We start from the raw sequence: 14,779 nt of genomic DNA, 5'->3' as shown, positions 1-14,779 counted from the left end.
TTTTTAAGGACCTTGTAGTAAAATTCTTCCGCTTTTTCAACAGTATTTAACTGATATCTTTCTCCTTGATATCTCAATATTATACCCGCTGGAACATCCCACCTGAATAAAATATTTTGTTTTTTTAGCTCAATCACCAAAAGTCCAAATTTCTTTCTATCTTTTAACATATTAGGCGGCAATTCTTTATATATCCAGATTTTTCTCCCATACAGTTGTGGAGTAAAATTAAAGGATTTTTGCACAATATCATATACTATAGGCTGCAAGCCTATTATGGATCAAAGAATGGATAACCTTGGATAACCAAAGACTGTTAAATCTGGAAGGACATGACTTAATGAAGGGATGGCATGCTTTTATATGCAGCTCAGGAAATAAAATATACAAACATTTCAATAACCACACTATCAGGAAATCTTTAATCAACACATGGCAACAAATCAAATGCAAACACTACATGAAAATTCCCGGCTGGCATTCTATCAATGATAGAAGCAATAACTCACCCCAACATAATATCAAAACAAAAAATCTTAAGATATAGAGAAATAGTAGATGTACAGGGGAAATTGAAAACTAGGGAAGAACTTAAAAAACAAGGAATAGTAATAGGCTGGTGGCCCTATTCACAAATAAAGATAAGATATAGAAAGGACCAAGAGGAGGGAGGAATAGACTTAAAACAAAATCGATTGGACAAATTACTAGAATCTAAAGAAGGGAAATTAATTTCAAAAATTTATAAATATTTACTTGAATATGATTTGGCAGAAGAATTGGTTAAAGGGCAGATGATAGCGTGGGCGAAGAACATTGGGCACAGTATACAGTTAGAGGACTGGGAAAGAGCATGGGAAAACAATTACAGCATGACAAAATCGGTAGTTTATAAAGAAAATCACTATAAGATGTGGTATCAATGGTATCTGGCCCCCGCAAGGTTAGCAAAAATGTATCCGAACGTAAATCCGGCCTGTTGGAAATGTAAAAAAACACAGGGAACTTTTTACCATGCTTGGTGGCTTTGCCCAGAAATTAAGAAATATTGGAACAAAATAAAAACATGGATATTAGAAATAACAGATTACAAAATTGAATTAAAACCCTAAGTCTTTTTATTAGGCATGATTAAAAAGAATATTAGAAACAATATAAAATATTTAATACTCCACATTATTACGGCGGCTAGACTAGCGTTAGCACAACTCTGGAAAATAGATCGTTTGCCAACTGACCAGGAGCTAATACAAAAAATCTATATATGCGCAGAAATGGACAAACTAACTTTAGAGTTGCAGGACAAGGAAGACTCAAAATACTTTACAATATGGAATAGATGGTACCAGTGGATAAACCAGAGGAGGGGGAATGGTTAAAGATGAAATTTAAAAGAAATCAACACAATTAAAAACAGCACTGTCAGATGGATAGAAAAGGAAATAAGTCACTGTGTGTATGTATATATATGTATATATAATAGAAAGTAGTCAATAGATGAAGTTGAGTACTGTATATGTACTGTATATGTAATTTTGTTTTTGATTAAGAGAAACTTGTATGGTTTTTTTTATATTTGTTTTAAATGTTTTTTAAGAATGAATAAAGTTTGTTTTAAAATTAAAAAAAAAAAGATAATAGAAAGACTTAAATTAAGATGTTGGAATTTGTGTTAAAAATATCTGTCTTCATTTGTAAAACTAGTCTACTTATTTGTGACCGGACCAAGACTTCGTTCTTGGGGAAAAAAAATGTTTTTTGTTTGAAAAAATAAAAAAAAATTTACAAAAAGAAAGAAAGAAAGAAACTGACAGACTCCATGAATGGAAGGCTTATGACTATTGATGAAAAGAAGGGTGGCTATATTGGTCACTGATTTTTTTGTGTGAAATGTCAGAAATGTTTATTTGTACCTTTTGAATTGTTTATTATTCTTACTTTAACAGATGCAAATAAATGAAAATTTATTGAATGAAAAATTCATTTTTCATTTAGTTGCATAATAATTCTGCACTCTAATAGTTGCCCAATAATTGTTCACACATAGATATTCTTCTTAGAAAGCCAAAACCCCACTTTTACTTTCTTAAATGTTTAGGTTTGAGGTTTATTAACATTTTGGATTGACTGAGAGCACTGTAGTTGTTCAATAATGAAATTAATCCTCCAAAATACAACTTGCTTAATAATTGTGCACAGAGTGTATGGAATAAGGTGATTCTTTAATTATCCTGGTCACATACAAGGGATGTGCTACATTTTCAAAATACTTAAGAAAAAGTGGTGCAAGCAGAGAAGACAGCTAGCAAAGTATTGTCTACAATATCTTAAGGTAGATGCTGCATTTCTTCACAGGATTTATTTGTTCATTATATTTTTATGCCGCCTATTTTACTATCAAAATCCCTCTGTAGTTGCATGTAATATAAGGGACACAACTGCTTTCAAGGGCTGTAGGAGATGCCATGTATAATCCTCATATGCTCAGGGGTGTCAAAATGGCCACCCGCAGGGCGGATGCATCACACGCAGGCCACGCTCACCCTGGCTCCGCAAAGGCAAAAAAAAATCACAATATGTCACGTGATCGAGTTTGACACTCATGCTCTAAAGTATCATTTGCATTGAAATTCACAGCATTACCTCATTATTTATGTACTTAATTTGTATAGCCACCCATGTTGCAACTGGAGGCTGGATGACAAAAATAAGCTTAAAAACCAAAGAAAACAGCCACAATTAATAATGAAATCATGGAATCTGATTTCATTATTATTATTCATTATATCAAGCCCAACTGAACCATAAGAAAACATAGAATCCTACTGAAGGAGTCATCTTAAAAAAAATGGAATTACTTTACACCAGATGAGAATATTAAGACTGAGCAGGTGCACAAATAAGGGCATGTTTCAAAGATACAGGTGTACCTGAAAAATATCCCATTATAGGAGGCTCAATCTCACAATATAATGGTGTAACTGCTGCATGAGATCTACCCTTAAAGTAACTTGATTCTTTTCCCCCTCTTCAGCCGAAATAAAATGTGTAGGCCTGTGAAATGTCAGTGTTGAGTTGCTCCCAGTTCGGACCAGTTCGCAAGAACCAGTAGTAAAACCAGTGGGAGGCCTCGCCCACTGCGCCAGATGTCATCATCGGCGATTTCTGTGATCCCGTTGCGAACTGGTAGTAAAGGTAAGTAGAACCCACCCCATGAAATGTACTTTGCCATCTGCAATGCAAATATTCTTATTACAAGTAATTCTATAGTAAGCTATCCTGACATCTCAATCCAATGTCCCATTGCTAAGAAGCAATTCCCATAGTTGCTGTGATCATTTCGAAATAGGCTTGTTAATAGCCTCTTATCTTTATCCATTAACCTATTTAAAGATCTGGCTAACATTGGAGCCATGAGTGAGTTCCTGTACAAGGCTGGAACTTGGTCTTATGAGTTTAATAATAAACACAATATTTATTTCATATGTTTAGTTACTAACTTATAATAGCTTGTATGACACCTAATCTTGATGACTTCAAGAAATTTACAAAAAATAACTTTTATGAACTCATACAATATAAACAAACATAAATTTGGAACAAATAATACATACATTAAAAATGAACAAATTCCCCAAAGGCACCTCAGAATGAAGACGTCTGCCCAAACAACTCATCAGAATGAGATCACTTGGATACTCAACATTATGTAAGACCAGAAGGTTTGGGGCTAAACTAGGGCTATCAAACTCCCGGCCCGTGGGTCGGATGTGTCCCGTGCTGGCCAGGCCCATCTGCCAGGTATTATGGAAGACAGGTGGCTCTACTGAAAATTGATGTCTGGTTTCTTCTGCAGTCCAATTTACAATGACTATGGAAGGCAGCACCTATAAAATGGAAGGCAGACAGTGTCCTTGTAATATACTCAGTGGTGGGCTGCTGCCGGTTCAGACTGGTTCAGGCGAACCGGTAGTTCCGACCAGTGGCTGGCCCCGCCCACCTGCCTTGCCGCTATCACGTCCTATATAATCGCCAGTTTTCCGATGCCGCATGCATGCTCGGAAATGGGAGCATGCACGCTTCCATTTTCGGTTCCGGCCGAAACAGTTGTTACAACTGGCAGCAGCCCACCACTGAATATACTGAAGTAACTACAATAATATGAGCTGATCACAATGATATCATTGATCATTTGATATCATTCATATCAAAGAAGAAACAGAAACTGGCATAGCTCAAGCTCACTTTAACTGTCCTGAAACTGCTAGAAATAAGACAAAGACAATGTCATAAGGGCTCATTATAAAACCAGTAACTAGGACCTGTTACATAGGATTGTGAGGATGAGTCTCAATACTGTTTAAACAGGAATTGTCCTGAAGCTAGAATTTTGTGCAAGCGAAAAGGTATTATTGCTAACCATCTCTATGATTGACCTAACTTGTCCTTGCTATTCTATAGTAATGGCTGCCTTTAAAAACTACCTAGAAAGTCCAACTGGTGCAGAACATAGCAGTCTGCTTGCTGGTTGGTGAAAGCCACTTAAGCTGTCTGAACCTGCTTCTGTAGGCACTGCAGAGGTTATCAAGAGGCTTTCAACTGCAACTGAAACTCTGTCTCTCTAAGACCATCTCTTCTGACTGGATCTGCCTGCCCTTCTTCAAGCTTTGTGGTACGAATAGATTGGAAGCTTGCTGGGGGCTCCAATCTTAATCTAAGTACCATCAATTTCTGGAGAAAAAAGGATACAAACAAGAGGAGAAGAAGCTTCAGAACTGAAGAAGCTTCTTGGATGAGAAGCAAAACATCTTCAAAGAAAAATCAAGAAGTCCAGTTGCCTCTTGAAAAAGCAACTTTGGGACAAACGAGAAGAGTTCTCATGTCAAAGCTACCAGCTTTAGAGCTGCAAGCAGCCTGGTATGAATCCATTCCTTTTAGCTTCTTGGTTAACTTCATCCAGTGGTGCTTTCTGTTAGAGATTGATTTTTTTCTAATAATTTGACCAGGCTCAAATTATCCTAACTTTTGGACCCCATTATACAATGACCTAGCTCTCTGGAGAAGCATGTCCTGGAAGAAATGAGAATATAACCATTAGCAGCAAGGGAAACTAGTTTGCAGCAGCAGTGAGTGCACCACTGGAACACCCAAAAGACCAGATTAGGGATATATTACCCTATCAAATCTATCTATGCCAGGCTTGTCAAACTCCTGGCCTATGGGCTGGATGTGTCATGTGCTGGCCACGCCCACACCCAGTTTAGCGAAAGGGAAAAAAGTCCTGATACGTCACATGAAGTCACTGTGATGACATGAGTTTGACACCCCTGATTTATTGCGTTGCAGAGATTCATTTATTTTGTTTATTTATATCCCAACTGTATTATTTTTACAAATACTCAAGGTGGTATACATATCCATCACATCTTCCTCCTATTTTCCCCACAACTCCTGTGAGGCTGGTGAGAGAGAGTGACTAGCCCAAAGTCACCCAGCTGGTTTTCACAGCTAACATGGAACTAAAATTCATGGACTAATCCTATTGCTCCAGGGAAGGCTCTAATGCTGGAAAAAAATAGAAAAGGGGAGAGGATGACCACCAACAGCAGGGTAGATGTATTCAGATACAGGGGCAATTAGGGCACAGTTGGAAGATATGAAGGATCAGAATAGTGACAAATCATATGGAGGAAAGTTAACTATGTGGTCATTAAGAGTTGACCTCAAATTGATGGCATATAATCAATCTCCAGACCTAACTTTCTGGAAAGTCCATAATGCTGGGAAAGATGGGAGAAAGAAATGAAATGGGCAACTAGCAGCAAGGCGGAGGGATTCAATTATAGTGATCATGTTAGGGCAGTGTTAGGGACCGATTGTCCTGGACAAAATCTATGTGGTTGGTAGGTTGCTACCACCAGATGACTTGGTGGCACATAATCAATCAATGCAAAGAGCCAGCTCTCTGGACAAGTCTATAGTGCTGGGAAAGGTGGAAGAGAAGAAGAGGATGAGGTGGATGGACTCAGTTACAGGGGTGATGAGTGCATTTTTGAGATACCCGAAGGGCCAGATTAGGGATGGAGAAAATCGATCCCGTTGCTAAGAGTCGGCCACGACTTGACGTCACATAAATCAGCATGAAGAATCAGTGTATATTCTGGGAAACGCAGAAGGGAAGATGACTCACAGCAAGAAGGTGGATGGCTCAGGTGACACGGGCGATGGGGTTCACCTTGGAAAAGACCAGGCTGGGGAAAGACCATCCCGGAGTGGCTGCGTCTACAGGGTAGGGAAAAGTCGCCCCTAATTAAGTGTCCCATCAATGAATGAAGCTTCCGCCAGGGTCTACCTGGCTCTGTTTGGCGCCCTCGACCCTGGTCCTGCTCCTGCTAGCCTCCCGCTCGTCGGCGCAAGCAGCCGGAACAGGCTCTCCCTGCGGGGGGAGGGGGATACGCGCGCGCCGGGCGGGGCGTGGCCTGCAGGGGCGCGCGCGCTCCTGCATGCAAATGAGCGGGCGTGAGGTCAGCGGCAGTTGGAAAAGGGAACAAACGGAATGGCCGCCTCGGCTCCCGCTCCGGGCGCCTCGCAGTGCCGGAGCCCCCGCTGCACGGCGGAGCGCCGGGGCGTCCGCCGCGAGCTCGACTCTTGGCGGCACCGGCTTATGCACTGTGTGGGTAAGAAAGGCCGGGCTGACCCCGGCGCGGGAGGGCGGACTCGGGCTGAGCATAGGGACTGACCCCGCCGCCGCTGCGGTCATTCTCCGCAACCGGGCCGAGGAAGGCAGGCGGCCGTTCCCAATCCAGTCTACGGCACTCGGTTCGGCTGCCTCCGTTTAGGCGCTATCCCTTTTGTCCTGGGCGGCCGGACGAGAGTGCGGCGGCCCCTTTAAGAAGGAAAGCCACTCGGCGTTGACGGTTGGGATTTGAAGTTCCCCTCCCTCCCCTCGGTGTTGCCATAACAACGGCTGTTCTCGGTCCTCGCCGCCCTCCCTCCCCGCCAGCGTCCGGCGGGGCTTTTGCGCCTCCCTTCTCGCCGCTTCCAAAACTTTCCGGCCTGGAAGCGGATGGCGGCGGCGGCGGCGGCCCAAAGAAGTTACTGTCCCGGCTCCCTCTCTTGCTGTGCCTGTGTGTGTCTTTCCCAACGCGGGCGCGCTCTGGTTTTTCCGAGCGGCGGGGGGGGGGGCTTCCCCCGAGTGGATGGTGGGCAGGCAGCCTAGGAAAGAGCCTAGTCTGGGTCGAGATTCTCCTGCAGAGACCAGCCGCGGACATTTATGGCTCCCTTCCAGCCCACGGGCTCCAGAGCAGGTAATGAGATCGGCTGCAAACAGAGAGCCGTCCCCGGATGAGAGGGAGAAAAAGGGATCTCACTTTGCAAAGTTCCGAATCCAGGGAGAACTTTCCATCCAGCACTCGGCCAGAATGGTTTGCAAGGGATGGGGGGCAGGAGAAGGCCATCGTCCTCGGTCTGTAACGATCGCCTTGGTCTCTAGCCGGAAGTCCGTTCTTGTTCCTCTTTTTCCACCTGCAGACTTTTTCCATCCCTCCAACACAATGGAGACGTCCCCACGCGCGTGGCCTAGGGGTTCTGTTTTCATCCAAACGTTCCCCAGCGCGTGCATCCTTGGACTTATTTAATTCTAGAATGTAATCATGGCCAGCTGCACATTAGAGTCTGCCCTGCTTCCAGAGAGTATCATTATTCAGCATTCTGTCCTTCCCCGTTTTCAGAAAAGGCAATTTTGTATGGTTTTTAAGAGAGATGCCTTTCTTCTATATATCTGGCTATGTAGGGTTTCTGGAATGACTTTATATTGACAAATGGACTCTGCTTTGTAAATAATGCTTTTTTAAAATCAGTAATGGTAGTACATATGTGCCTAAAAATTCCAACCATTGCTTTTAGCATTTGCCTATCTACTAGTCTTTTTCTGAAAGGAAGACTACAGAAGCGGGGGAAAGGAGGAATTTTCATTCTCCAATCTGCTTCTGGAGATTCTTATCTCTTGCACAGTATGCTACTTAAAGATGAAAGTATAGATTTAGCATTAGAACCAATTCTGTGCAGGAAGCAAATTTTACTTGATTTCTGTATATCTGACATTTTTATTTCAAGCTTTGAAAAGGCATACAATTGTTATTTACAAGCAGAGAAGAACCACTTGTTTTTAGTGCGCTTTCTAAATGAGATGTCATATCCCTTTGACAAATGAGATGTGATGTGAATATAATTCACTGTATATTCTACTACAGACTTCACAAATCTGGGGAAAAGTTCTAGCTGAAATTGTCTTCCAAGTAGTGTTACCATGTTTCCCTGAAAATAAGACCCTGTCTTAAATTTTTTTGAACCCTGAAATAAGCACTTGGCCTTATTTTTGGGGAGGTCTTATTATTTTGGGGTGCATGGAGGAAACCAGAGGAAATGGCAGGGACCGGCTGCGCATGCATTTAAATATTTTCAGGGAGGGCTTATTATCAGGGGAGATCTTATTTTAGGGGAAACAGAGTACATATTAACAGAAGATTTAGAATACATTTCAGAATATTCAGAACACATGTTGAACCATGTCATGATGTTGATTAAGTAAATGGTATTTTCTGTGTGACTGGTAAATCTTGGTTTTGCAGCAAATGATTCATAGCCCCTGATAAACATATCTTTTGAGGGCAACTTGTCTGCTTCGCAAAGGAGGCTAACAGTGCTTTTTTACAAATCAGAAATCAAGGCATAAAGTCATCTTGTTAAGCTTGACAACTGTTGACTCATGGACTTATTTGCTTGGTAACAATAATACCTTGATATTGCCAAAAATAGGAAGAAACAATTCCATAAAGGGATATACAACTAATATATATATTTTGCAGCTTACACAAATAGTTGATGGTAATACACATGATGAGACTAATTCATCTTGAAATTCCAATAGCTAGACTGGACTCCTATTTCTGAGTGGTGTTTAATTAGAAATGCATGAACTAGTCAAATTTGATTTCACTCAGTTTTTGTTTCTCTTCCTGTTAGATAATTTCATTGTATTTTTTTTGCTGATAATAAAAATCTTCCAAAATTCATTCACATCATTGTAATGGTTATTGTCTGTATATGATTTAAGTTTGCACTTTTCTTAGGATGCAAGTTAGTTAAATTTGTAAAATGAATTTGTCCCTATCTATTGTGTTTTATATTCATTCCAGGGTGGATAAAAATCGATTTTTTTAATGGATTTTTAAAATTTAAATAGGATTTTTTTTTATTTTTATCAAATTTATTTTAATAAAATATTTTGGAGTAAAAATCTAAAGATAGTTTTCTATTTAAGATACATTAATAATTTAGTTTATTCAACCTGAAATGGATCTTAGTTATGTAGCATGAGGCTGTATATTCTGCAATATTTACATTTTTGATAAACTCATTCAATGAATCCAAGCTCTACAAGCTGAGATACATGCACTGCATTAGTGCATTCACACAATTTCACAGTAACCATAAGATAAATCAAAAAACAAAGTTCAGGAACATTCCTTTATCCCATTGTTTTGCAAATCTATGTACACTACAAACTGTATGACTGTTTGAAGAGAAATGCATCTACCACCAGGCTCTTAAGTGTGAGGAGGAAGGGCAAGCAGTAAAAATGAAAGTGAAAACTTCTAAGCAACTTACAAATAAAGTATTCAGATCCATCATGGCAGCGCCTATTAGCGGGCATCCGCTCACCTGCTGCCTGCCACATCCCTCACCTTCTTGTGTCACTGCTGCATCACCAGCCGTCCCATTAAAGTGAATGGTATTGTTGGTGAGTCAACAGCGGGTCAGAGGAGGAGCCACTGTGGGACAGAGATGACAGTTGCTCTTTAAAAATTATGATTTAAATCAACTCGAAATCAAGCCTTTTTACTAGTGATTTAAAGCATGATTTAAAGAGACTTGATTTAAATCAAATGCACCCTAATTCATCACTAATTGTTGTTTCTCAGTTGCCCCCCACTGCATTAATTTTTTAATCTCTTCTCCATTTCCAATAGCTCAGGATTCAAGTAGCTTTTTTTTCTATTTGAATGCCTCATCTTATTTCCTATGTATAAACTACCTTATAGTCCCATTTATCTTTTGCATGTATCTGTTTTGTCCTTTCCTACCAAGGTAGTTGTTTGTTCCAAATTTCATTTTTCATCTAACTCCTTTCTCTTTGGTGTGGAAACCTGGATTACTGTTGGTTTATAAAGCTGCACTTTATTTATCTCATAGTATTTTGTATAAAATATTTCAAATTGTGATTGAAGAGTTCGTGAATAAGACAACAAAATCAATATTGAGACCTGTGGTTTCATTTCATTCTACTTGTTCTCCAGGTAGAACTTATTAAATCTATTTTATTACATTATTTGCTTTTATCTGTCTTGGGGGCATAATGACCATGGTTGTCAATTCTTTATCTTTATTTGATATATTTTTGCATATCTTTAACAAATTCTAAGGCTATAATAAAGAATAACATTTCTTTAAAATTACTAGAGTGGTATGCTGGCAGCTTATTGAATACTTTGGCCTTTAGATAGATTCTATTATTAAATTGAACTTACATTACATTAGATAAATAATGGAGGTGGAGGACAGAGGATTTGTTGCTATATTTGAAACCTTGAAACACTGCACTTACCTTAATGCGTTTCTGCTAAATTTTAAGGCTATGAAACTTCAGGAGTTGGAAAATTGAAATATTAGCACAGAGTTCCATTTGATTAAAGTAAAACATTGCAATTTTATAGATTATTTTTTTTTGCAATCACACCTCCATTTAGTATAATCTTTAATGTACACATCTCCTCTAAAAATCCAAACACCAAAATAAACACAAATGAACTATGAGAACAAAACAATGAAACTGGGAAATAGAGATTTATTATAACAATGTAATTAAAATTTGCTTCTCACTTTGCCTGGACACGCACTGCATCTCCCCAAGGGAAGTACATCTCACAGTTTGAGGAAACCCTGGTTTAGTCATTGTCATTTTGGTTAAGTTTCAGTCTTCATGGTCTCATGTTCTCAAAGATCCCCTGGTACAATGACAAATTTATAGTAGATTCTGTGAATATGAGCTGCCTGAATCCTGATGCAGCAAAGCAGCTCCAAACTGTAACATTTCTACCACCATGGGTTACAGTTGGTATCAAGTTCTTTTGGTGAAATGTTGTATTTAGTTTTCACCAAATATACTCCATCATCCCTGCTGTGTCCAAAGCATTGTTGCAGAAGTCCTGGTCTTTATCTGGGTATCAATGAGCAAACTTTAGTCTCTAGTCAATAAAGGTTTCCTTCTGGCACACACCTCATGTAGAATCTGATTTATGAAACTTCCTTCTAATAGTACAGTCATGCATTTCAGCATCATAGTGGCAAAGCTGCACATCATGAAATACTGGGGTTCTGAGAGATTTCTTTCATAATCTTGCAGTCTGTTCTTGAGCTGAATTTGCTCGAGTTGCTTGCCCTAGGAAAGTTAGCTGTTCTTTGAACTCTCTATTTGCATATAATTTTTCGGACAGATTGATATCATTTGTTTAGCAATATTGTTTGTTTAGAAACAATATTGTTAGTTAATATTAATGTTGAGACTTTGGAAAAGGTGCAGAGAAGAGCAATTAAGATGATTAAAGGGTGGAAGACAAACATATGAAGAACAGTTGCAGGATTTGAGTTTGGCTAGTCTAGAGAAAAGGACAAGGGGGGACACAATAGCAGTATTCCAGTATTGTATTTGAGAGGCTGCCACAAAGAGGAGGGGGTCATCTTATTTTCTAAAGCACCATAGGGCAGGACATGAAACACTGGATGGAAACTAATCGAGAGAAGCAACCTGAAATTAAGGAGAAGGGCACTAACAGAGAGAACAATTAACCAGTGAAACAGCTTGCCGTCAGAAGTTGTGGGTGCTTCATCACTGGAGGTTTTTAAGAAGACACTGGACAGTCACTTGTCTGAAATGGTATAGGGCAGTGATGGCTAACCTTTTTGCCATCGCGTGCCAGGAGAGGGGGGGAGGGTCGTGTGCGCACGTGCCTATGTGCATGCGCACGCAACCCCCTCCCCCCCGCTCCTGGCACATGATGGCCTGGTAGGCCCGTTTTTCTTTCTTACCTGGTTCCAGATCCTCTCTCTTTATCTGGGAAGGGTGAAAACAGCCTTTCTCACTCCCTCGGAGGCTTGAAAGGTCTGAACCCATTTCCCAACTCTCAGTGGGACAGGAAGTGACATTTTTTGCTGTCATCAGCCTCCAGAGCCTCTCTAGGAATCTCTAGGAGCCTCTCTAGGAGCCTCTGGAGGCTGGGGACAGCAAAAAAAGTCACTTCCTGTCCCACCGGGAATTGGGAAATGGGGCCTTTCAAGCCTCCAAGGGAGTGGGAAAGGTTGTTTTCGCCCTTCCCAGATAAATAGGATCTGGAACCAGGTAAGAAAGAAAAACGGGCCTTCCCCACCCCCCATCCCCCCAGGCCCTCCAGAGGCAGGAACCAGCCTGTTTCCCTACATCTGGTGGTTCCAGAAGGCCCCAAAATCAGCTGGCCAGCGCGCGCATGCACCCCAGAGCTGAGCTGGCGTGCCCACTAATATGGCTCTGCGTGCCACCTGTGGTACGTGTGCCATAGGTTCACCATCACGGGTATAGGGTGTCCTGCTTGAGCAGGGGGTTAGACTAGAAGACCTCCAAAAACCAATCTGATTGATTGATTTTTAAATCTGTTCCCAGACTTAGTGGTATCTATAGCCTTATTTCTGAAAAATCTTATCTCCTTTGATCTAAGCATAGTGATACCACACAGCTAAGGAGCAAATAAATGTCTGAGGTTTGAATTAGAGAGGTTCCTCCCAGATCTTCTCTAATAATGTAGAAATCATCTACCCTTGATATGTGCACCTGAGTATAATTCTAGTATTGGAGGTAGTAAAAATACAAGTATGTTCTTCTTTTTCCAAATGCAGAATTTGCATTTATATTTATAGGTAGTCCTCGGGTTATGATGGTAATTGGGACTGGGATTTCATCACTAAGCAATGAGGTGATAAAGTGCAGTATCACATGGCCACATCACTTAGCAACAGCAATCCTGTCAGTCTGAGTTGCCATAGTTACTATGGTAGTTAGGCAAGGGTCCATCCTGATTTAATCCATTCCTATTTTGGTTGCTTTCAGCTCCAAGCCGCCATAAGGTAAGGGGCAACCTTCTCTTCAACTCCCTCATATGTCTTCTCTCATCTTTATCCTTTTGGGCATCTTGCACTTTTTTCCCACTGCTTTTGCTGCCCTCTGTTCCGCTGGCCCTGCCACATCACTTAGCCTTCTCTGTCTTCCTCTTGGCACTGGTACACATCTGACTTGGCCCTTCATGGTGATTTGGACAAGAGTACACGGCCTTCAGAGAAAAGCCTGGCCCAGCCAGCACAGGAAGGTCCAAGCTATCCATGTCTTAGCAGCAGCAGGAAGAAGATGGTGAACACCAGCTGAGGACGACAGGGCCAGTGGATCACAGAGTGGCAAAGTAGCCAAATGGGCAGGGATGAGGGAGGAGATAGGTGGGGAGCAATTGAAGTGGCCATGTAGTAATAACTGGGTGAACTGCCAAAGCAACCAAATTTTGATCACATGATTGTGAGGGTTCTGTAATAGCCATAATTTCAGGGACCAGGCATAACTACCATCTGGTGTCACTATAACACTGAACAGTTGCTATACAAAAGATAATTAAGCAGGGACAACTTGTATTTAAATTACACAATGGATTATAAAATGTAAATAATGATATCTCTTATATTCTCTTTATATAGCAATATTGTTGAAATGAAATCAAATATATGTATGTAGAAAAAGTAAAAATCAGTGGAGGTGGATTAACTTTTTCAAATGACTGTGGATGGGTGTAGATATTTGTGTATGTGTGCATGCACACACACACACACTATGATATAGAGTTGTGTTTAATTAAAGAGAAGTTAAGAATTCAACACTTATTAATTCTGCCAGAAATAAAGGATACCTTAAGCAAGAGTGAACAGGGGAAAGGAGATGATTCCATGCAAGTGAGGGCAAGCGCATGTGTGCAGCTCCATTTGTGTTAGCTGCAGGCATGCACGCCCATTGCTTCCAAAAATGGAGCGTGCATGCATGCACTCACTCCACTGCTCACAGAAATAGAGCAGACTTGCCTGCTGCTCGTGCAAGTGGGGATACATGTACGCACGCTTGCCCACCACTTCCACTGCCTGGTTCTGAATGGCTCAAGGCCCAGTAGTAGGCCATGACCCAGGGATTGGGGACCACTGTCGTAAGCTATATATTGGAATTCCTGAGAATAGAATATTCTATTCTATTCATATATTCTATAAGATTTGTTTCCTAAAATGAAACACCCTTCCCTTTGAAGTTTGGCAAGCTTCTACCCTCCTAACTTTCCAAAAGGCCCTTGACCTTTTCCCCTAAGTGCTGGGATAAGATGAGGCAGACAAAATGAGGGACTGCATATGGAAGCTTAACCAAACATGTTAAAATGTAAAGGCTTGCCTCAATCTCACACCTAGGGTGTTTTTGAAGCTGCCTCAGAAGATTTGGATGATCTCACTGATACTGTAACATCATACATTTTTTGTGAGGACGTGTGTGCCGACCAAAAGCTTGCACATATACGATAGTGGCCAAAATTGTGGAAACCTTTTGGGAAAAGTGTACTTTTGAGGTTTGATGGCTAATAACACCACTTTTATTTGGAATAGTACCATA

General features: G+C 40.8%; 1 protein-coding gene across 1 annotated transcript in view; it reads left to right on the top strand.

Annotated features, from left to right (window-relative positions):
• Positions 1 to 6,584: 6,584 nt before the first annotated feature.
• The window catches only part of LOC139320274 (ligand-dependent nuclear receptor corepressor-like protein), a 134,169-nt gene continuing 125,974 nt past the window's right edge, over positions 6,585 to 14,779 (top strand). The window contains exon 1 of the mRNA XM_070948514.1: positions 6,585 to 6,677. Coding sequence (XP_070804615.1) covers positions 6,665 to 6,677 — 13 coding nt within the window. The 5' untranslated portion in view covers positions 6,585 to 6,664. The remainder of the gene's footprint in view (positions 6,678 to 14,779) is intronic.

Source organism: Pituophis catenifer, unplaced genomic scaffold, assembly GCF_029215685.1.
Source record: "Pituophis catenifer annectens isolate HBS135680 unplaced genomic scaffold, rPitCat1.0.hap2 SCAF_8, whole genome shotgun sequence".
NCBI classification, from domain to species: domain Eukaryota; kingdom Metazoa; phylum Chordata; class Lepidosauria; order Squamata; family Colubridae; genus Pituophis; species Pituophis catenifer.
This window is presented reverse-complemented; position numbering and strand designations above follow the sequence as displayed.